Source organism: Mobula birostris, chromosome 14 (genome assembly GCF_030028105.1).
Source record: "Mobula birostris isolate sMobBir1 chromosome 14, sMobBir1.hap1, whole genome shotgun sequence".
Taxonomy (NCBI): domain Eukaryota; kingdom Metazoa; phylum Chordata; class Chondrichthyes; order Myliobatiformes; family Myliobatidae; genus Mobula; species Mobula birostris.
The window spans coordinates 43,112,258-43,137,138 of record NC_092383.1 but is presented as its reverse complement, the minus strand read 5'-3'; the positions used below and the strand labels follow the sequence as shown (position 1 = coordinate 43,137,138).

At 42.1% G+C, this 24,881-nt stretch overlaps 1 protein-coding gene across 5 annotated transcripts in view; it reads left to right on the top strand.

Annotated features, from left to right (window-relative positions):
- The window catches only part of tex9 (testis expressed 9), a 118,795-nt gene that overhangs the window by 5,664 nt on the left and 88,250 nt on the right, over positions 1 to 24,881 (top strand). For 2 of the 5 annotated variants that reach the window (XM_072278456.1, XM_072278455.1), the window contains exons 1-4: positions 3,600 to 3,914; positions 4,475 to 4,569; positions 4,706 to 4,769; positions 8,366 to 8,442. In XM_072278456.1, coding sequence (XP_072134557.1) covers positions 3,708 to 3,914; positions 4,475 to 4,569; positions 4,706 to 4,769; positions 8,366 to 8,442 — 443 coding nt within the window. In that variant the 5' untranslated portion in view covers positions 3,600 to 3,707. Of the gene's footprint in view, positions 1 to 3,598; positions 3,915 to 4,474; positions 4,570 to 4,705; positions 4,770 to 8,365; positions 8,443 to 24,881 lie in introns of those variants that run through there. The other 3 variants (XM_072278458.1, XM_072278459.1, XM_072278460.1) reach the window with 3 other exon arrangements.

The following is a 24,881-nucleotide window of genomic DNA, read 5'->3' as shown; positions in this document are numbered from 1 at the left end:
ATTAGTTCACTGCAACATTGTGGGCTGAAGGGCCTGCTCACATGCTGTATTGCTCTATGTTCTATGTTACTCTATGTTCTATGGGCTGTATTGCTCTATGTTCTATGTGCTGTATTGCTCTATGTTCTATGTGCTGTGTTGCTCTATGTTCTATGTTGCTGTATGTTCTATGTACTGTATTACTCTATGTTCTATGTTGCTCTATGTTCTGCAGTATTGCTCTATATTCTATATTGCTCTATGTTCTATGTGCTGTATTGCTCTATGTTCTACTATGTTGCTCTATGTTCTATGGGCTGTATTGCTCTATGTTCTATGTTGCTGTATGTTCTATGTGCTGTATTGCTCTATGTTCTATGTTGCTCTATGTTCTATGGGCTGTATTGCTCTATGTTCTATATGCTGTATTGCTCTATGTTCTATGTTGCTGTATGTTCTATGTGCTGTATTGCTGTATGTTCTGCTATGTTGCTCTATGTTCTATGTGCTGTATTGCTCTATGTTCTATGTTACTCTATGTTCTATGTACTGTATTGCTCTATGTTCTATGTTACTCTGTTCTATGTGCTGTATTGCTCTATGTTCTATGTTACTCTATGTTCTATGTGCTGTATTGCTCTATGTTCTATGTTGCTGTATGTTCTATGTGCTGTATTGCTCTATGTTCTATGTTACTCTGTTCTATGTGCTGTTTTGCTCTGTTCTATGTTGCTCTATGTTCTATGGGCTGTATTGCTCTATGTTCTATGTGCTGTATTGCTCTACGTTCCATGTGCTGTATTGCTCTACGTTCCACGTGCTATATTTCTCTGTGTTCTATGTTGCTGTATGTTCTATGTGCTGTATTGCTCTGTTCTATGTTGCTGTATGTTCTATGTACTGTACTGCTCTATGTTCTATGTTGCTCTATGTTCTACTGTGTTGCTCTATGTTCTATGTACTGTATTGCTCTGTTCTATGTTACTGTATGTTCTATGTGCTGTGTTGCTCTATGTTCTATGTACTGTATTGCTCTATGTTCTGCAGTATTGCTCTGTTCTATGTTACTCTATGTTCTATGTACTGTATTGCTCTGTTCTATGTTACTCTATGTTCTATGTGCTGAATCGCTCTGTTCTATGTTGCTGTATGTTCTATGTGCTGTATTGCTCTATGTTGCTCTATGTTCTATGTGCTGTATTGCTCTATGTTGCTCTATGTTCTATGTGCTGTATTGCTCTATGTTCTATGTACTGTATTGCTCTATGTTCTATGGGCTGTATTGCTCCATGTTCTATGTTACTGTATGTTCTATGTGCTGTATTGCTCTACGTTCTATCCGCTGTATTGCTCTACGTTCTATCTGCTGTATTGCTCTACGTTCCATCTGCTGTATTGCTCTACGTTCCATGTGCTGTATTGCTCTACGTTCCATGTGCTGTATTGCTCTACGTTCCATGTGCTGTATTGCTCTACGTTCCATGTGCTGTATTGCTGTACGTTCCATGTGCTGTATTGCTGTACGTTCCATGTGCTGTATTGCTCTACGTTCCATGTGCTGTATTGCTCTACGTTCCATGTGCTGTATTGCTCTACGTTCCACGTGCTATATTTCTGTGTTCTACGTTGCTGTATGTTCTATGTGCTGTATTGCTCTGTTCTATGTTGCTGTATGTTCTATGTACTGTACTGCTCTATGTTCTATGTTGCTCTATGTTCTACTGTGTTGCTCTATGTTCTATGTACTGTATTGCTGTATGTTCTATGTTACTGTATGTTCTATGTGCTGTATTGCTCTATGTTCTATGTGCTGAATCGCTCTGTTCTATGTTGCTGTATGTTCTATGTGCTGTATTGCTCTGTTCTATGTTGCTGTATGTCCTATGTACTGTATTGCTCTATGTTCTATGTTGCTCTATGTTCTACTGTGTTGCTTTATGTTCTATGTACTGTATTGCTCTATGTTCTGCAGTATTGCTCTGTTCTATGTTACTCTATGTTCTATGTACTGTATTGCTCTATGTTCTATGTTACTCTATGTTCTATGTGCTGTATTGCTCTATGTTCTATGTGCTGAATCGCTCTGTTCTATGTTGCTGTATGTTCTATGTGCTGTATTGCTCTATGTTGCTCTATGTTCTATGTGCTGTATTGCTCTATGTTCTATGTGCTGTATTGCTCTATGTTCTATGTTACCCTATGTTCTACTGTGTTCTATGTTACTCTATGTTCTATGTGCTGTATTGCTCTGTTCTATGTTGCTGTATGTTCTATGTGCTGTATCGCTCTGTTCTATGTTGCTCTATGTTCTATGTGCTGTATTGCTCTATGTTCTATGTTGCTGTATGTTCTATGTGCTGTATTGCTCTATGTTCTGCTGTATTGCTCTATGTTCTATGAGCCCTCTGCACAATTTAGAACAATGAGGGGTTGAAACATACAAAATTCTTAGGGGGCCAGACAGTGTGACTACAGAGAGAATATTTTTTCTTCCTGTGGAGTACTTCCTCAGGAAGTAACCTCTTCATCCTGAGGGCTTACTATCTCAGGATGAAGAGGTTGGCCATTTAAGAGTGAAATGGGGAAAGATTTCTTCACTCAGACCATGGTGAATCTCTGAAATTCTGTATCCTGGATTGTTGAATGATTACCGAATAATTGCATTCAAAATTGAGATACATAAATACAGGAGATATGTCGATAGGCAAGAAAGTTGTATCAAGGTAGATGAGTCACCTTGCTGAATGGCCTACTTCTGCTCCTATTTCAGGTTCTTCCATCACTCCTGCACTTTGTGGTCTACTTTGCTCCCAATAAATGAACGTCACATAAAGTTATTACTTTGTTGGCTACACCCTTATTATCTTCAGCTACTCCATTCCTAATAACTTATCCTCTTTATCAAGCTTCAATTTAATCACTTCATTGCTGAAAGCTGTGCTATGAGTTGTCAAGGCCTTGTACTCTGGAATTCTCTCCAAAGTACTTCTGCCTCTCATTTTTTTCCCCGTTCTTTTTTATGTCACTCCCTAAAACCCACCTTTGACCAAGTTTTATTTTCATTTGCTTTAATATCATCTAATCTAGTGTTTTTTTTAAAAGTTAACATTTGTGGAATGCTTTGTTCCGAAAAGACATTGCACGAATGGAAGTTAGCACTGATGATGTAGTTACTGTTACAGGAAAACCGATGGTGAAAGGTAGTGGCAGCAAAGATAATTTAGTTGAGAAAGAATATTGGTGGGACTCTCCAACAGTGCACCACTCTCTGAATGCAGGGGCGATATATATACTTTTATTGAATATGGTAAAACTCGTGATAAATGCACACAAAATGCTGTGGGCAGCATCTATGTGAACAAATAGGAAATGTACTTGTGGAAAGTTGACGTTTAGGGCTGAGACCCTTCATCAGGACTGGAAAGCAATGGGGAAGCCAGTGGAATAAAAAGGTAGGGGTAGGGGAAAGAGGTGAGGGGCTGGAGAAGAAGCAACCTGATAGGAGAGTAGAATGGACCATGGGCGAAAGAGAAGAAGGAGGGGTACCAAGGAGATATGATAGGTAGGTGACAAGAAGAGGTAAGAAGCCAGACTGGGAAGGGGAGGGAGAAAAATTGCTGGAAGGAGAAAATTGATGTTCATATCATCAGGTTGGAGGCTATCTGGATGGAATATGTGATGTTGCTCCTCCTCATGGTCGCAGAAGAGGAGACTCTGTTGGAACCGGAATGATAGGTGTTAAAATAGTTGGACACTGGGGAAATTCTGTTTTTGGCAGGTGGAACAGAGGTGCTCGACAAAGCGATCTTCCAATTTACGTCAAGTCTCACCAGTGTAGAGGAGGCCGTGTCTGGAGCACTGGATACAATAGACAACACTCTGATAATCCATTTGACCACTTGAAAATTCCAATGGCTTGTCAACTGACTCACCAGGTGATGTTTGGCACAATTCTTGTCCACTTTCTGGGTCCTAGGTTCCCATGAAACACATCCTCACAAAAGTCCAAGATCTTGCCGTTCCTATGCACATTTTGAGGATGTATACACTCATTCTCCGGCCACCTGCTGCAGACCCAGTTGCCCCACACCCTTGAAACATACTTGGTTCCTTTTCACATTTTCTGTTAACGGGTTCACTGAAATGTTACTGCGTAACATCTTTGTTTTAAAAAAAATGAGTTAAAGGTGTGTTGGAGTGCCAAAAAACTATGCGGTAGTCCGGAATATCAGCTTGTTCAGCACCACCAAAATCCTGAGCCTGCCAGATTAACCAGACTTTCACTGTAGAATGAACATGAAATGTATGTAAGTGTTATGTTTCACATATCCAGGTTACAGTTTGTTGTAATAGATTGAACCTAACAGCATGTTTCATAACTACTTGTTTAGGTTCTCTTGTTTGTGTTTCATCAGTTTATTTCTTTTTTTTGCCACTGATACAAAAGGAAGTTCAATATTTTTTTTGTATTGGTTTTGGGTCCTTTTAAATCCAGGCAAAGAAAGCTCTTTCCAGTAGATCTGGCTCCCTTCCATCAGCTTCAGGAAAGAAAGCTCCTCCAGATTTACTTGCTAAAGAAGAAGAGTACAAGTACGAATATTTTTCCACATTAATTTATCTGCTATATGTAGTAATTCATTGTATGAATTTTGCTTTAGTTTGAATATGCAATCAGTGTTATGTAAGAAATGAAATTATTTTAATGTAACATTTCATATGCAATTAGGAAATTAAATGCAGAGCTGGAAGCAAAAACAGCTGAACTGGTTCGGCAAGCTGAAGAAGTTATGGTGAGTTTAGCTGACAAGTGAAGGATAATATTTCAAAATTGCTGTTCTGTAATTATAGGGATTTTTTTCTTGCTTCTTTGTCAGAAATTTCTTCCTGTTTTAGTGGAAATGAACAAATGCAGAATTTAGATATTGCCTTAATGCTGTCTTTGGTTGATTCAATAATATGTACAATGAGCAGTATGGAAAAGTGCTGTCAGTTTCTGATCTGTCTGACTTCAAAGTTCATTGAAGTGCAAATTTTTAATTAGGAATCTGCAGCATTGTGTGTTTGGAGTGTGGAATAATTGCTTAATATCTAATTAATATTCATACAATTGGACATGAGTCATGCTTTAAAATGTACTAGTAAAATAGTGCCTCCAAATACCGATTTATCTCTCACACAGTTTGCTTTTTGCCTTCTTAACTGTGCATTACCTACCTATACTTTAAGACATCAGATGGTGGCAAGGTGAGGTAATTTTAATCCTTGGGGAATGAAACTTTTACATTATTTTATTCTAATCCCTTTCAGCAAATCTTCTAACAATTTTTTGGTGATGGTTTGGATGTCTTAATCTGTCTCATGCTTGAGAGCCAGGGTTATTAAATATATTTAAATCATTTGTTAATTTGGGATTGAAATGTCAAGAGGGGTTTACCAACGTTTGACATACCTGTCAACTAAATGTAGACAATGGCTATGAGAGTGCAGAATTTGTGCAGCTTATTGGCACTTGTAAGCGGTGGAGGAACCTGAGTGTTTTCTGACCACTTAACAAGTCTACTGCTTTGAATGTTTTCTGATCCTATCCCTTCTGCAATGCCAAGTTTATTCATGATCTTTTCCCCCTCACTGCTCTTAAAACCATTCTCAGCCAGGAAAGGCAAGTGATCACATTTGCTTATTAATTGAATCACCATAAGTATTAGCTCTCTATGGATTTTCATAGTAGCATCATTTCAGCAGTGTTGTAGATTTTAGGACTTTGAACATGGAACTTTGTCCAATCACTTGCCACCTACTACAAAGGTATCTTCCATGCTCTCCACTATTTTAGCAACTTTCAATTCCCTGGCCGTTACTACCTCTTCTTTACTGCAACCATTAAACAGTACAGCAATGTTAGATTTATTTTAAACTTTTCACATTTCGCTTCAATCTGTGCCTTTTAGTATTTGAGATTTCTGCTCTTGGAAAAAGATATATTACCTACTCTACCTACACCAGTCATAATTTCATATACTTCTATCAAGTTGATCCTCAGCCTCTCACGCTTCAGAGAGAACAATCCAAGTTTAAACATTCCGGGCTAGGAACTTTAATGTACCTAAGATAGTGCTTCAAAGGAGCACTACAAGGGAGACCTATGCTAGCTTTGTCCAAAGTTTCCAGTATCAAAATTCCACTGTGCCCAAAATTTGAAGTGTCACCTGTAAGAAATCAAGTCTTTCACGCTTTGTATGCACAAAGGCCTTTCCACCTCCAGTTCTGCCATTGCAAGGGATAGAGGTGCTGAACCAAGAGAGGATAGAGGTGCTGAACCAAGAGAGGATAGAGGTGCTGAACCAAGAGAGGATTGAGTCAGCTGAAGAGAGGAAAATGTGAGAGGTGGGGAGGGGTCTGTTAGTTATGCAGCAGCTGGTGGTTAGCGACTGGGTAGAGAGCACAAATAAATGTTTCAGTAGTTCCATTTAATATTAGAGAATGCATACAGTGTACAATCTGAAATCTTGCTCTTCACAGACATCCATGAAAATAGGAGAACCCCAAAGATGAATGACAGTAAGATGTTAGAACCACAAAGCCCCCTCCCCCTGTGTACAAGCAGCAACAAAGCATCAACCTCCCTCCCCTCCTCCACTTATTTCAGCTGAAAGCATCAGCACCCACCATGCAAGTAATAGCAAAACCCCCCAAGAGAGATCTTGATCTGTAATCCAACAAAAACTAATTGTTCACCCAACAATTCAACATGCCACAGGCTCTCCCTCTCCCTAACAATGGACAGGGAGGTGTCTCCCCTTTTCCACAGTGAGAGGGGAGATCAACAAAACACAACAGCTCGCTGATTATGAGTTTTCTGACTCAAGAATTGGCATATCGCTCTCTCAAGCTCTGTCACTCTCGATATGAATACAGAGGGCTCCCACCACAGATCTGATGTAATGTGATGTTCCACTTCTCCTGTGACGCCTCAATCGGTGACACTGGCATGGGACCGGTTCATCCGCAGGGCCTTACCCTAAAGGTGCACATCCTGGGGATATTGAAAAACGCCAGTCGGTAAGCTCCGGGAACAGGAACTGCCGTAAAGAACTGCAGTTTGGGTGCAGCTGTAGATCACGGACTCCAACAGAACCCCATCCACCTTGAAAAGGAAAAATAGAGACGTTAAAGGAAAGTAATTAAGCTGTTTCACAGATGAGCTCGAACAAGCCATCCTCTGGCAGCATCTTAGCTCCACAAATAAAGCAATGCATTTTCAGTTTATAGTGGAAGGAGGTTAGTAGGGGCTGATGAGAGGAGAAAACAAAAGAGCAGTTCTTCAAGTAAAGACAGCAGTTTACATTAGATTCCTTGTAAATAATGTTCTGGAAGGCCTCAACTTATCCAATAAGGCAGCAAGGTCCAAGTTGTTTGCACAGAATTTTGACTAAGTGTTCACAAGCATCATTCTGCCAGAAGATCAGAGCAAATTTTCAGAAGAGCACTATCGATGCAATTAGTGTTTTACAAGGCAAAACTAGGAGAAATATATTATCTTCAAAACCTATTCGATTGAAACTTGTTATGCTTTACCTCCACCTCCTGACACTCAATGAGATTACCATCACTGAATTCCACTCTTTCATTCTCCTTGGAGTTGCCATTGATCTGAAATGACAAGTATAGGTCAGAGTGCAGGAGCACTGTGATGAGCATCTCCCCAAAGCCTATCCACCATGTGTGGAATATTCTCCACTTGACTAGATAGGTACTGCTTTAGCAATAATCCATAAGCTCAACACTATCTAGGACATGGCAGCCTACCTGACAGACAACCCCATCCACAACTACTTAGTCACTCCATCACCAATGCTTAGTGGCAGCAATTTGTACCATCTACAGGATGCACTGCATCAGCTCACCAAGACTCCTTAAACAGCATGTTCCAAACCCAAAAGCTGGTAGGACAAGGGCAGCAAAAGCATGGGAACACCACCCTCCCTGGAAGTTGCCCTCTAAGCATATTACTGACTTGGATTGTTCTTCCTTCACTATCATTGGGTCAACATCCAGAAACTCCCTGCTCAAGGCCGTTGTGTGCATGTCCATACCTCAAATAATGCCGTGGTTCAAGAAGGCAGCTAACCACCACCTTCTCAAGGACAATTAGGGATGGGTTCAGTCTGCTTAGCCACATTCTTTGAATGAATTTTAAAAAAACTTGTCTGTTCTACTTTCCTTTCTCTTTTACTTAAACCATTTTGATTTAGCTTGAATTTTATTATCTCATCTATTGTCTAGTTTTTCAACATTCAAGTTTAGAATTGGGTTTCTATGGTTTTTTTTCTGTTATGATGAACACAGTTTTCTAAGTAGCTCTCACCAGTTGAATCTGTGTGTTTAGAAGGGACAAGAGGAAATACTGTCTCAATCAAGACCACAGTATGAAACAACTGAACCAATGGACAAAGCAAATCTGAGGTACATAATTAACTTATGAACAAATGCACTGTTGTGAAGGAATATTACGCTATATATATATATTTGTACATGAGGATACCTAGAATCCTTTGTCAGAGTACATTTTGTTACCTCTTAATTCATGTATTCTGTTTAGTTTCTCTACCCAAGTCAATAACCTTGTAATTCCCTATCATATGTCTTTTCTTTCTAATGTGCACCTATTCACATAACCTTTCTATATACTTTACAGGCTCCATATTTCACTTAAACTTGCATTCCCACCTATCTTTGCCTCGTAAGGAATTCTGGCTGTAATATACTGGTCCATGTTTGTAATGTGCACAGTATTCTGATCTTAAGCTGATTTTGGTATTGCATTAGTTCAATATTGTTTTCTTGAAATTTTATTTGCCTGTAAATAAAAAAAGGATCCGTTTGCTTCTGTTAATGTTCTTTGTATTTATATAGCAAGATGCCTTGTCCTAGAAATTCACTTGTATAGCATTGCTAATATCAATGTCATTTTTAGAATGGTTCCAGGAAAAATAAGTACACTTGCATAGTTTTGGGAATAACCATCGTCAGTCAGTCCCTGAGAAATCACAGTTTTCATATTGCAGGCTAGACTGAGGCAGCATTAGTTTATCCCCTTCCTATTTCTATCCTAAAGCCCTTCAGTATAAATCCAGAAGTTCTCTTCATTTACTGATCTCACAGCACATCCTACCCCAGCCATTCCCATTTTCCCCAACAGGGACAGGCCTCAATCTCCTAGTGCCCCAATAGTCACAGGCTTCAGCACTCATCACAGACCAAAGAAAATGCCTGTCAGATGCAGGTCCTGAATGTCAGTCCCAAACCAGTGCACTACATTTCTAAGTCCTATTAATATCATTTGGGTGGTGGGGTGGAGATACATCTGTAACAAAGGAGGTGTAAGGTGCTCTTTCTCTCTATTAGCCTACAGGTCAACCTTGGACAAGGTGTAGCACCTGCTTAGACCCCCGATCAGGGTCATGTGAAACCATGGGAGCAGCTGGTGCATATCACAAGTCCTGATTATGCAACTACTGATGCCAGACAGACAATCTCTGAAGAGTATTGGTAATGTCTGGGGTCACCTGTCTAGTAAACATACTGCCCAGAAGGAGGAAATGGCAAACCACTTCAGTAGAAGAAAAATTGCCAAGAACAATCATGAATGTAGATAATACCATGTTCTACAACATGGCACATAATGATGATTATTAATTTCATACTATTTAAACTTGTTTTCTTTCTGACTCTTGAGAGTCAGGTTTTTTTATGCAGACAATGGTAGTTGCCTCCAGTGGTAGAATGCATTACTGCGGTAGAGGAAGAAGGCAGTTTGATGAAGTTTAAGAGGTTTAAGATAGACACATGATGTGAAGGGAATGGAGGGATATGGATGAGATACTGAAAGATATTTAGTATAAATTGGCATCAAGATTGGTACATCGTCATGAACCAAATGGCCTGTTCAGTGCTATACTGTTCTATGTTCTTATTCTTGATAAGCTTTAGTATTGAATTGCAGCCGCCCTTCTGGGTCAATCTGCATGTCCTTCTGTAGCATTTCATACTCGTGGCCACAAATAGGCAGTGATTGGGTGTTCTTAGAAAATGTTATTATAATAACTTTTAATTCTTAGTTTCAAGTAATTTATATGAACAGCAAATAAGTACAGCTTCACCACAAACCATTATAGAACACTGCACCATTATGTCTATTCCTGTCCTTTTGCTTTCTGGCCTCCAGGTACTACTTTATTCATGTAACTGCAATCCTCTTAATTTCATGGGTCATTACCATTACAGTGATTCTTTGATGATTTTAATTGAATCATTTTTGAAAATTCATGTTACTTATACTTTTTTAAAATCAATTTGTAGGGTAAATTTACAAGATTCTTCAATCTTTGACTTGCCATTTAAAAAAAATTGTACTGACTGCTTTTGTAATTCCCCAGTGCTTCATAATTGGACAATATTTGCTTCCTCAATTCCTCAATTATTCATATTAATTTTTTAAAAGAGTTATCTTGTTTATCACACTCAAGTCAGAGATTTATTTTTCCAGCATCTATGTTTCGGAAGGGAAGGAGGAAGAAGCTAGAAGAGGAAAATGGGGAAGTGGGGAGGAATACAGGCTAGAAGGTGATAGGATACCTTCCCTCAAATCTGCTTTCCACAGGGATCACACTCACCCTAATTCCCTCGTCTCTTCGTCCCTGCCCACTAATCTCCCTCCTGGCACTTATTCTTGCAAACAGAGGAAGTGCTGCATCTGTGCATTCACTCCCACCTTCATCTGTATTCAGGGCCCCAAACAGTCCTTCCAGGTGAGGCAAGACCTAGAAACATAGAAAATAGGTGCAGGAGTAGGCCATTCGGCCCTTCAAGCCTGCACTGCCATTCAATATGATCATGGCTGATCATCCAACTCAGAACCCTGTACTTGCCTTCTCTCCATAGCCCCTGATCCCTTTAGCCACAAGGGCCATATCTAACTCCCTCTTAAATATAGCCAATGAACTGGCCTCAACTGTTTCCTGTGGCAGAGAATTCCACAGATTCACCACTCTCTGTGTGAAGAAGTTTTTCCTCACCTCGATCCTAAAAGGCTTCCCCTTTATCCTTAAACTATGACCCCTCATTCTGGACTTCCCCAACATCTAGCCTGTCCAATCCCTTTAGAATTTTATACGTTTCAATAAGATCCCCCCTCAATCTTCTAAATTCCAGCGAGTATAAGCCTAGTCGATCCAGTCTTTCATCATATGAAAGTCCTGCCATCCCAGGAATCAATCTGGTGAACCTTCTTTGTACTTCCTCTATAGCAAGAATGTCTTTCCTCAGATTAGGGGACCAAAACTGCACACAATACTCCAGGTGTGGTCTCACCAAGGCCTTGTACAACTGCAGTAGTACCTCCCTGCTCCTGTACTCGAATCCTCTTGCTGTGAGTGCCAGCATACCATTCGCCTTTTTCACCGCCTGCTGTACCTGCATGCCCACTTTCAATGACTGGTGTACAATGTTTCGTTGCACCTCCCCTTTTCCTAATCGGCCACCATTCAGATAATAACCTATTTTCCTGTTCTTGTCACCAAAGTGGATAACCTCACATTTATCCACATTAAATTGCACCTGCCATGAATTTGCCCACTCACCTAACCTATCCAAGTCACCCTGCATCCTCTTAGCATCCTCCTCACAGCTAGCACTGCCACCCAACTTCATGTCATCCGCAAACTTGGAGATGCTGCATTTAATTCCCTCGTCTAAGTCATTAATATATATTGTAAACAACTGGGGTCCCAGCACTGAGCCTTGCGGTACCCCACTAGTCACTGCCTGCCATTCTGAAAAGGTCCCGTTTATTCCCACTCTTTGCTTCCTGTCTGCCAACCAATTCTCTATCTACATCAATACCATACCCCCAAAACCATGTGCTTTAAGTTTGCACACTAATCTCCCGTGTGGGACCTTGTCAAAAGCCTTTTGAAAATCCAAATATACCACATCCACTGGTTCTCCCTATCCACTCTACTAGTTACATCCTCAAAAAATTCTATGAGGTTCGTCAGACATGATCTTCCTTTCACAAATCCATGCTGACTTTGTCCGATGATTTTACCGCTTTCCAAATGTGCTGTTATCACATCTTTGGTAACTGACTCTAGCATTTTCCCCACCACCGATGTCAGGCTAACCAGTCTATAATTCCCCGGTTTCTCTCTCCCTCCTTTTTTAAAAAGTGGGGTTACATTAGCCACCCTTCAATCCTCAGGAACTAATTCAGAATCTAAAGAGTTTTGAAAAATTATCACTAATGCATCCACTATTTCTTGGGCTACTTCCTTAAGCACTCTGGGATGCAGACCATCTGGCCCTGGGGATTTATCTGCCTTTAATCTCTTCAATTTACCTAACACCACTTCCTTACTAATATGTATTTTCTGCAGTTCCTCCATCTCACTAGACCCTCGGTCCCCTACAATTTCCGGAAGATTATTTATGTCCTCCTTAGTGAAGACAGAACCAAAGTAGTTATTCAATTGGTCTGCCATGTCCTTGATCAATTCACCTGTTTCTGACTGTAAGGGACCTACTTTTGTTTAACCAATCTTTTTCTTTTCACGTATCTATAAAAACTTTTACAGTCAGATTTTATGTTCCCTGCCAGCCTTCTCTCATAATCTTTTTTCCCTTTCCTAATTAAGCCCTTTGTCCTCCTCTGCTGGACTCTGAATTTCTGCCAGTCCTCAGGTATGCCGCTTTTTCTGGCTAATTTGTATGTTTCTTCTTTGGAATTGATACTATCCCTAATTCCCTTGTCAGCCACGGGTGCACTACCTTCCCTGGTTTATTCTTTTGCCAAACGGGGATGAACAATTGTTGTAGTTCATCCATGCGATCTTTAATTGCTTGCCATTGTATATCCACTGTCAACCCTTTAAGTGTCATTTGCCAGTCTATCTTAGCTTCACCTGCAAGCCTGTAGGAATTTCTAAATGTGTCCAATGCTCCTGCTGTGGCTTCTTCTACATCAGTGAGACCAGACGTAGATCGGGGGATTGCTTTGTCATGCACCTTCACTCTATCCTCAGCAAGCAGGATTTCCGAGTGGCCAATCATTTTAATTCCAATCTGCATTTCCATTCTGACATGTGGGTCCAAGGCCACTGTCACTGCCACGATGAGGCCACTTTCAGGTTGGAGGAGCAAAACCTTATCCAGGTTTCCCCCACTATCCGAAGCTTGAGCGTTCCTATGAAACAGTTCGTAAGCCGGAAAGTGAAATAAACAATTACCATTTATCAATATGGGAAAAATTTTTCAGCATTCCCAGACCCAAAAAATTACCTACAAAATCATGCCAAATAAAACATAAAACCTAAAATAACAGTAACATGTAGTAAAAGCATGAATGGTATGATAAATACATGGCCTATATAAAGTAGAAATACTTTTCTGCAGCACTGTCTAGCGCAACGAAAATCTCGCGGAAGCGCTTTCAGCAGAAACACTCTCTCCAGTAACCTTTAAGCTATGAAGCTGCCAAATCATACCAAATAACACTTAAAAATACAAAGCCTGTATAAAGTAGAAATAATATATGTTACAGTGTAGTTTCACTTACCGGAATCGGGAAGACTCCAATAAATTGCAGTTTCGTCACAGTTAAACACTTATACGAATAACCACCTGACGTAATCGGCTATCGCCTCTGATCTGGGCCGACATTTACGTGCCGGGCGGCACCTAATTAATTAGCTTGCTTATTTTGGCTTTTTTCTTAAAGATATGCTGGGTGCATTCCGGCCACCGTTGTGCCACTGCATTCTTCGTGGCAATATATCGGTCTGCGGCCTGGAGGGTGGGGACCACTACTTAAACTATGAAGCTGTCCTCGCATCAGAAACCGATCAAACCACTCATAACTATCTTTAAATTCCACTTTCGCAACACTTTCATCACCATCGTCCAGTGCTTTCTGTTTCAGCTTATTAAAAAGACTGACTGATTTCTCCTTAAGTATAAGAAAACTTAACGGAACACCACGCTTTGTACACCCATCAATCCACTCAAGTAATAGACTTTCCATTTTATCCATTATTGGATGCTGACTAAGAGAGACCACTTTGCTACGAGCAGAACCAACAGTAACATCAGCAGCTTTCAAAATTCTTTCTCTCTGCGTATAAATAGTGCGAATGGTGGACGCAGGCAAGTTCAACGCGCGGACAATGTCCTTACTTCGTTCACCATGATTGAAACGCTTGATTATGTCTAGTTTTATGCTAAGTGTAACACCCTTACGAGCTCTTTTAGGCTTTTCGGATACCTTATAACTCATCTTGCTAACAGATGCACAAAATAAATCGAGATAAAGCACGTGTTTAAGCAATGCCGGCTAGAATGCAGTTCCGGGTAGGAGCTTGGCTGTTCAGGCGTGCGCTGCCTTTTTTCGTAACAGTGAAAACACCTTCTGTTAGTGAAAACAGGTAACTAATGTAGGTCTTTTGTAACAGTGAGGTGTTGTAAAGTGAACATTCGGAAAATGGGGAACAGCTGTATTCCATCTGGGTAGCCTCCAACCTGATGGCATAAACATCAATTTCTCCATCTTCCAATAATATTTCCCCCTCCACATTTTCTTCTCTTCAGTTCTTCACTCAGGCTCCCCTCTTACCTGTTCTCTTCTACTCACCTGCCTATCACCTCTCCCTCTCCTGGTCCCCCTCCTCTTTCCCTTTCTCCATCATCTAATCTCCTGTCCTATCAGATTCCGCTTTCTTCAACCCTTTACCTTTTCCACCTATCACCTCCTAGTTTCAGAATCAGTATTAGGATTAATATCACTGGCATATGTTGTGAAATTTGTTATTTTCTGCAGCAGTACATTGTAATACGTAATGGAAAAAACTATAAATTACAATAACAGGTATATATAAAAAATAAAATTACATAAGTAGTGCAAAAAGAGAGGAAATTAATAGTGAGAGTGTTCATGGATTCATTGTCTATTCAGAAATCTGAATGGCAGTAGGGAAGAAGCTGTTCCTAAAACATCGAGTGTGCGTTCAGGTTCCTGTACTCGTTGGTAGCAATGAGAAGAGGGCATGTCTTGGGTGATGGGGGTCCTCAATGACAGATGCTGCCTTTCTGAGGCATTACCTTTTGAAGACATCTTTAATGCTGGGGAGGCTAGTACCCATGATGGAACTGGTTGAGTTTACAACCTTCTGCATTTTTTCCAATCCTGTGCAGTGGCCCTTCCATACCAGACAGTGATGCAACCAATTGGAATGCTCTCCATGGTACATCTGTAGAAATTTATGAGTATCTTTGGTGACATGCTAAATCTCCTCAAACTTCTAATGAAATATAGTTGCCATTGTGCCTTCTTTGTAATTACATCAGTATGTTCGGCTCTGGATAAATCTTCAGAGATTTTGACACCCAGGAATTTGAAACTGCACACCTTTTCCACTGCAGATCCCTCAATGTAGACAATAGGTGCAGGAGTAGGCCATTCAGCCCTTTGAGCCAGCACCACCATTCACTGTGATCATGGCTGATCACCCACAATCAGTACCCTGTTCCTGCCTTCTCCCCATATCCCTTGACTCTGCTATCTTTAAGAGCTCTATCTAACTCTTTCTTGAAAGAATCCAGAGAATTGGCCTCCACTGCCTTCTGAGGCAGAGCATTCCAGAGATCCACAGCCCTCTGTGTGGAAAAAAGTTTTTCCTCAACTCTGTTCTAAATGGTCTACCCTTATTCTTAAACTGTGGCCTCTGGTTCTGGACTCCTCCAACATCGGGAACATGTTTCCTGCCTCTAGCGTGTCTAATCCCTTAATAATCTTATGTTTCAATCCGATTCCCTTTCATCCTTCTAAATTCCAGTGTATACAAGCCCAGTCACTTCAATCTTTCAACATATGACATTCCTGCCATCCCTGGAATTAACCCAGTGAACCTACGCTGCACTCCCTCCATAGCAAGAATGTCCTTCCTCAAGTTTGGAGACCAAAACTGCACATAATACTCCAGGTGGGGTCTCACCAGGGTCTTGTACAACTGCAGAAGGACCTCTTTGCTCCTGTATTCAACTCCCCTTGTAATGAAGGCCAACATGCCATTAGCTTTCTTCACTGCCTGCTGTACCTGCATGCTTACTTTCAGTGACTGATGAACAAGGACACCCAGATCTTGTTGTACTTCCCCTTTTCCTAACTTGACACCATTCAGATAGTAATCTGCCTTGCTGTTCTTGCCACCAAAGTGGATAACCTCACATTTATCCGCATTAAACTGCATCTGCCCACTCACCCAACCTGTCCAAGTCACCCTGCATTCTCATAACATCTTCCTCACATTTCACACTGTCACCCAGCTTTGTGTCATCTGCAAATTTGCTAATGTTACTTTTAATCCCTTCATCTAAATCATTAATGTATATTGTAAATAGCCGTGGTCCCAGCACCGAGCCTTGCGGTACCCTACTAGTCACTGCCTGCCATTCTGAAAAGGACAGTTACTCCCTACTCTTTGTTTCCTGTCTGCCAACCAATTTTCTATCCATGTCAGTACCCTACCCCCAATACCATGTGCTCTAATTTCACCCACTAGCCTCCTATGTGGGACCTTATCAAAGGCTTTCTGAAAGTCCAGGTACACTACATCCACTGGCTTTCCCATGTCCATTTTCATAGTTACATCCTCAAAAAATTCCAGAAGATTAGTCAAGCATGATTTCCCCTTCGTAAATCCATGCTGACTCAGACCTATCCTGCTACTGCTATCCAGATGTGTCGTAATTTCATCTTTTATAATTGACTTGTACGTGTTCCCTCAACTTCCCCTTCCTGAAATCTGCAATCAATTCCCTTGTCGTACTGATGTTGAGTACAAGGTTGTTGTTGTGACACCACTCAACCAGCTGATCTATCGGGTTCATGTATGCCTTTTCGTCACCATCGGAAATTCTCCCAACAATAATTGTGTCATCAGCCAATTTATTAATGATATTTGAGCTGTGCCTAGCTACACAGTCAGTGTAAAGAGAGTAGAGCAGTGGGCTAAGCACTCATCCTTGTTAATTCTGATCCACACAGATCAGAATTCATCCCGGTGGGGAAATCAAGCATCCAGTTGCAGAGCATGAGGTTTTGGAGCTTGTTAATTAGAACTGAGGGTATGATTGTATTGAACTCTGATTTGTAATCAATGAACAGCAGCCTGATGTAGGTACTAAATATTGTCCAGGTGATCCAAGGCCCATTGGTGAGCCAGTGAGATTGTATCCACTGTAGACCTATTGTGACATTAGGCAAATTGCAGCGGGTCCAGGTCCTTGCTTAGGCAAGAGTTGATCCAAGCCATGAGCAACTTATCAAAGCAATTCGTCACAGTAGATGTGAGTGTCATTGGGCGATAGTTGTTGAAGTAGTTCACACTGCTCTTCATCACTGGTATGATTGTTGTCCTTTTAAAGCAGGTGGGTACCTCCAACTGCAGCAATGAGAGTTTGAAGATATCCTTGAACGCTCCCGCTAGTTGGCTTTCACAGGTTTTCAGCCTGATGCCCTGCGCGGGTTCACGTTCTTGAAAGATGTCTTGATGTCAGCCTCTGAGATGGAGATCACAGGGTCACCAGGTGACTCAGGCATTTGCACAGGTTTAGTTTTATTCTCCCTTTCAAAGCATGCGTAAAAGGCATTGAGCTCATCAGGGAATGATGCATCACGGCTATAAGTTTTGCTTTGTGGGAAGTATTGGCCAACGAACCCTGCCAGAGCTAACGTGCATCCAATTCTGTCTTTAACCTCAATTGCAATTGTTTTTTCACTCTTAAAATAGCCTTCTGTGGGTCGTACTGGGATTTACTGTATAGTTCTGGATCACCGATCTTTACTGCCACAGATCTAGCCCTCAGCAGACTGAATCACCCGCAACTTTTAGTTTGGGTACGTCTGGTATATTCTCAAAGTGAAGCTTTTCACCTCACCCCTACCTTTTCCCACCCACCTGGCTTCACGTATCACTCTGTAGCTTGTACTCCTTTCCTTCCCTCAACCTTATTCTGGTATCTTCCCCCTTCCTTTCCAGTCTTGATGAAGGATCTCAGCCCAAAATGTTGACTGTTCAAAGTAAATTTATTATCAAAGTGCAAATACTTACAAAGTATGTTACCATTATAACTCTAAGTTTTATTGTCTTGCAGACATAATCAGTAAATCCAAGAACCACAATAGAATCAATGAAAGACTGCACCCAACTGGGTGTATCAGCAACCAATGTGCAATAGGCAAAAAACTGTGCAAATACAAAAGATAAAAGAAATAATAATAATAAATAAGCAATGAGTAAGAGTTTCAGCACCTACTACCTGCCGGATGATCGCTGCTGGAGAAGGAATCTGTGAGCAGCCTATCACTGTGTGCCTCGCTGTGGCGGGCTTGTAGGCCTCTCTGCCTCATGTGGTGTCCCTCTCTTTCAATGAACATCAGTAATATTTGTAGGATGGTGTCATGGTTCTGTGTTTATGGATTGGACTATTTTGTTTATGGACTGTGGATTTTTTCAGACTTATGGTTTTATATTCTGTTTTTTTTAATCGCCCGTATACTTTCTGTTTTGTTGTGTGAGGGGAGGGTGTTTGGGGTTGATATTCTGTCAGTTTTTTGTGTGGGGGAGGAGTTGTTTTTTGGGGGGAGCAATGTTCCTGTTCCATTTTATGCAGGGGAGGGAGGGTTTGGGGGGGTGTTTAGATTGGGATGCCGTTCTTTTTTGCACAGGGAGTGGGTTTTGATATTTCGCTCTGAACAACTTCCATGTTCTTTCTTTGTTTCATGGCTATCTAGAGAATACAAATTTCAGAGTGCTTTGATAATAAATGAACCTTTGAATTACAAAGATATCGAGAACAGTCAATGCAGAGTCCTTGAAAGTGAGTTCATAGGCTGTGAGAACAATTCAGTGATGGGGCAAGTGAAGTTATCCCCACTGGTTCAAGAGCCTGTTGATTGAGGGGTAATAAATGATCCTGAACCTGGTGGTGTTACTCCTTTTCATAGAGGTTGCCTGACCGACTGAGTTCCTCCAGCATTTTGTGTGTTTTAGTCTGGATCGCCAGCATTTTTTTCTTAGTTTCTTGCAGGATCTTGTTTGTATACATTTAGCCACTGGTAATTTCTTTACGTTAAGTTTGTATCCTTTCTTTCATTTTACTTTTGTTAGCAACAGCCTCCACAAACTGCTCTACATTCTCTTCGCAGCTTTCCACTTGCATTGTTTTTCTGCCATTTTGATATTTTCTATTAGAAGCTGCCCTCCATTTCTGTCTGACTCACCTGGTGCTATAAAACAGTATGTCTTGTTTGTTATTTTGTTGCGCTGTCTGCGTCACACATTCTTATGTTCTCGCAGTATATTTATCTATATACTACTAAAACACTCATGCTCTGTTTGTCTGTTTGTGACTTCCAATTAGCGCAAACGGTGCATTAGAGCGGCACTTTTTTCAGCTAAATGGAATTAAAATATGCTAACTTACAGAATGCAGGCAAAGTTCAGGGTTATATATTCGTATAAAATTGCTCATTCGCCAAAATCAACAGGCTCACTTTCACCCGAGAGCCGATCTACCATCATGGAAATCGGGACGTGACAGCCCGACGCATGGGCACGGGCAGCCTCAGCAGCGATGCCTACCGGAGCAAAAGGGCAGGACAGCTCTATTTCAAGGGGTCACATTCTGCTGACCACCATCACCGTCCTGGATACTATTGGTCGGGACGACCGACCAGGTGTGAGCCACGGTGGCAGGGCCTCCAGCACTGAGTTTGACCCGGTGGTGCAGAAGGGTGGGACGGAGAAGAGGAGAGCTGTCGTCATTGGAGACTCTATAGTCAGGGGAGCAGACAGGAGATTTTCAGGACATGAGAAGGACACCCACATGGTTTGTTGCCTCCCAGGTGCCAAGGTCTGGGATGTCTCTGACCGGGTGCAAGACATCCTGGTACGAGAGGGAAAGCAACCAGAAGTCGTGATACATATTGGTACCAACGACATAGGCAGGAAGAGGGATGAGGTCCTGAAGTGTGAGTTTCGGGAACTAGGCAGAAGGCTGAAGAACAGGACCTCAAGGGTGGCGTTCTCAGGATTGCTGCCAGTGCTACGTGACAGTGATGGTAAGAATTGGAGGAGATGGCAGTTGAATGCGTGGCTGAGGAGTTGGTGCAGGGGGCACGGTTAGATTTTTGGATCATTGGGGAAGGTGGGACCTGTACAGATTGGATGGGTTGCACCTGAACCCGAGAGGGAGCAATATCCTTGCAGGTAGGTTTGCTAGCATGGTTTGGGATGGTTTAAACTAATTTGCAAGGGGGATGGGACTTGGAGCAGTGAAAGAAGTGCATGGAGTAAAGCCAGATCTAACATATAGAGAGGCTTTGAGGAAAGAAGCAGAATAAACGGTGTAAAGATATTAAGGTAGAAGGGCTGAAGTGTGTGTACCTCAATGCAAGAAGCATCAGGAACAAAGGTGTTGAACCGAGAGCTTGGATACATACATGGAATTATGATGTAGTGGCCATTACAGAGACTTGGTTGGCACCAGGGCAGGAATGGATTCTCAATATTCCTGGATTTCAGTGCTTTAAAAGGGATGGGAGGGAGGGGAGGAGGGGTGGCATTACTGGTCAGGGATACTATTACAGCTACAGAAAGGGTGAGTAAATGTAGCAGGATCCTCTTTTGAGTCAGTATGGGTGGAAGTCGGGAACAGGAAGGGAGCAGTTACTCTACTGGGGGTATTCTATAGGCCCCTTGGTAGCAGCAAAGATACAGAGGAGCAGATTGGGAGGCAGAGTTTGGAAAGGTGCAAAAATAACAGGGTTATTATCATGGGTGACTTTAACTTCCCTAATATTGATTGGCACCTGATTAGTTCCAAGCGTTTAGATGGGGCAGAGTTCGTTAAGTGTGTCTAGGACGGATTCCTGTCACAGTATGTGGACAGGCCAACTAGGGGGAATGCCATACTAGATCTAGTACTAGGTAATGAACCGGGTCAGGTCACAGATCTGTCAGTAGGTGAGTATCTGGGGGACAGTGACCACCGCACCCCAGCCTTTAGCATTATCATGGAAAAGGATAGAATCAGAGAGGACAGGAAAATTTTTAATTGGGGAAGGGCAAATTATGAGGCTATAAGGCAAGAACTTTCAGGTGTGAATTGGGATGGTGTTTTTGCAGGGAAATGTACTATGGACATGTGATTGATGTTTAGAGATCTCTTGCAGGATGTTAGGGATAAATTTGTCCTGGTGAGGAAGATAAAGAATGGTAGGGTGAAGGAACCATGGGTGACAAGTGAGGTGGAAAATCTAGGCAGGTGGAAGAAGGCAGCATACATGAAGTTTAGGAAGCAAGGATCAGATGGGTCTATTGAGGAATATAGGGAAGCAAGAAAGGAGCTTAAGAAGGGGCTGAGAAGAGCAAGAAGGGGGCATGAGAAAGCCTTAGCGAGTAGGGTAAAGGAAAACTCCAAGGCATTCTTCAATTATGTGAAGAACAAAAGGATGACAAGAGTGAAGGTAGGACCGATTAGGGATAAAGGTGGGAAGATGTGCCTGGAGACTGTGGAAGTGAGCAAGGTCCTCAATGAATACTTCTCTTTGATATTCATCAATGAGAGGGAACTTGATGGTGAGGACAATATGAGTGAGGTTGATGTTCTGGAGCATGTTGATATTAAGGGAGAGGAGGTGTTGGAGTTGTTAAAATACATTAGGATGGATAAGTCCCTGACACCTGACGGAATATTTCCCAGGTTGCTCCACGAGGTGAGGGAAGAGATTGCTGAGCCTCCGGCTAGGATCTTTACGTCCTTGTTGTTCACGGGAATGGTACCGGAGGCTTGTTCAAAAAGGTAGTAGGGATAGTCCGGGTAATTATAGATCAGTGAGCCTTACATCTGTGGTGGGAAAGCTGTTGGAAAAGATTCTTAGAGATAGGATCTATGGGCATTTAGAGAATCATGGTCTGATCAGGGACAGTCAGCATGGCTTTGTGAAGGGCAGATCGTGTCTGACAAGCCTGATAGAGTTCTTTGAGGAGGTGACCAGGCATATAGATGAGGGTAGTGCAGTGGATGTGATCTATATGGATTTTAGTAATGCATTTGACAAGGTTCCACACGGTAGGCTTATTCAGAAAGTCAGAAGGCACGGGATCCAGGGAAGTTTGGCCAGGTGGATTCAGAATTGGCTTGCCTGCAAAAGGCAGAGGGTCGTGGTGGAGGGAGTACATTCAGATTGGAGGATTGTGACTAGTGGTGTCTCACAAGGATCTGTTCTGGGACCTCTACATTTCGTGATTTTTATTAACGACCTGGATGTGGGGGTAGAAGGGTGGGTTGGCAAGTTTGCAGACGACACAAAGGTTGGTGGTGTTGTAGGTAGTGTAGAGGATTGTCAAAGATTGCAGAGAGACATTGATAGGATGCAGAAGTGGGCAGAGAAGTGGCAGATGGAATTCAACCTGGAGAAGTGTGAGGTGGGACACTTTGGAAGGACAAACTCCAAGGCAGAGTACAAAGTAAATGGCAGGATACTTGGTAGTGTGGAGGAGCAGAGGAATCTGGGGGTACATGTCCACAGATCCCTGAAAGTTGCCTCGCAAGTAGATAGGGTAGTTAAGAAAACTTATGGGGTGTTAGCTTTCATAAGTCGAGGGATAGAGTTTAAGAGTCACGATGTAATGATGCAGCTCTATAAAACTCTGGTTCGGCCACACTTGGAGTACTGTGTCCAGTTCTGGTCGCCTCACTATAGGAAGGATGTGGAAGCATTGGAAAGGGTACAGAGGAGATTTACCAGGATGCTGCCTGGTTTAGAGAATATGGATTATGATCAGAGATTAAGGGAGCTAGGGCTTTACCCTTTGGAGAGAAGGAGGATGAGAGGAGACATGATAGAGGTGTACAAGATAATAAGAGGAGTGGATAGCCAGCGCCTCTTCCCCAGGGCACCACTGCTCAATAGAAGAGGACATGGCTTTAAGGTAAGGGGTGGGAAGTTCAAGGGGGATATTAGAGGAAGGTTTTTTACTCAGAGAGTGGTTGGTGTGTGGAATGCACTGCCTGAGTCAGTGGTGGAGGCAGATACACTAGTGAAGTTTAAGGGACTACTAGACAGGAATATGGAGGAATTTAAGGTGGGGGGGTTATATGGGAGGCAGGGTTTGAGGGTCGGCACAACATTGTGGGCCAAAGGGCCTGTAATATGCTGTACTGTTCTATGTTCTATATTAGCATGTGCAGGATTGGGACAGATCTAACTGCCACCCATCAATAAGAGATAATTAAATCTTATTGCAATGATGTACTTCGAGACAACCCATTAAAGCTCTTTGCTGCAGCCAAAGGACAGCAGTGACTATATCACATCCATCTAAGAGAGCGCCAACCACATCATTAAGACTAATCAGCATCCTTTGGTGTTACTGTTTCATATCTTCTATCCAGCATTAGGGTAAAATAAAATGGTCAGCCTAATTATGCTGTGTGGAAAGGGAAGGGGAACATTATGGCCAAGAGATGACGCCAAACGTCATCGGGAAGCGGCAAGGAGAGGGAGAGAACTGAATCGGATGAGGCCAGGGCCGCATGACTCCAGGATCAAAGAGTCAGGACAAGAAAAGATGAGAGAAGAAGAGACAGAGGAGGAGAGGCATGCACATCTCCAGGATCAGAGACAGACAACAAACAGCTGAAGAGGTGGGGGATGAAAGGGCTGCACGTCTCCAGAATGACAAAAACAGGCAGAGGAGGAGGAGAGAGGAAGAGACAAAAGAGCTAAGAAATGCAAGTCTCCAGGATCAGAGACAAAGAACAAATAGCAGAAGAGATGGGGGATGAAAGGACTGCACGTCTCCAGAATGACAACGAGAGGCACAAGGGTGGCAGATAGACCAGAAATGATGCCATCAAAAGTGTCCTTCGTTAAACGAGGAGAAGCTATATTTGCTTTGCTATGCATCGCTCTTCTTTAATAAACTGAATTTTTCTACTTCAGTTTCCAAAGCAAAGTGATACCAATAACATTCAGGAAAAGTTAATGTTCATTCTAGTCACATCAGACTGCACTACCCTTCTCTCAAAGGGTGCCCCAATGGGTCACCCTGTTGTCTAGTGTGAACTTATTATGTGTAAATTTTTTTCTACAGCTGTGATGTATCAATTATATATTCGAAAATTTACTTAATTCTGAATAAGATTGCTAGGATGTTTTTACAGGTAATGACTAACATTTGAGAGGTTGGTTATGGCTAGGCTGAACTCCTGCCTCAGCAAGGACCTGGACTCACTGCAATTTGCCTGTCACCACAATAAGTCAGCGGCGGACACAATCTCAATGGCTCTTCACAGGGTCTTAGACTACCTGGATAATACAAACACCTATGTCAGGATAGTTCATCGACTATAGCTCAGTATTTAACACCATCATTCCCACAATCCTGATTGAGAAGTTACAGAACCTGGGCCCCTATATCTCCCTCTGCAATTGGATCCTCGACTTCCTAACCGGAAGACCACTATCTGTGCTGATATTGGTGATAATATCCAATCAATAGTGGTGCACCTCGGGGGTGGGGGGTGTGCTTAGCGCACTGCTCTACTTTATACCAATGACTGTGTAGTTAGGCATAGCTCAAATACCATCTTTAAGTTTGCTGATGATACAACCATTGTTGGTAGAATCTCAGATTGAGGTGAGAGGGCGTACAGGAGCAAGATATGTCAACTATTGGAGTGGTGTCACGGCGACAACCTTGCACTGAATGTTAGTAAGACGAAAGAGCTGATTGTGGACTTCAGGAAGGGTAAGACGAAGGAACACGTACCAATCCTCATAG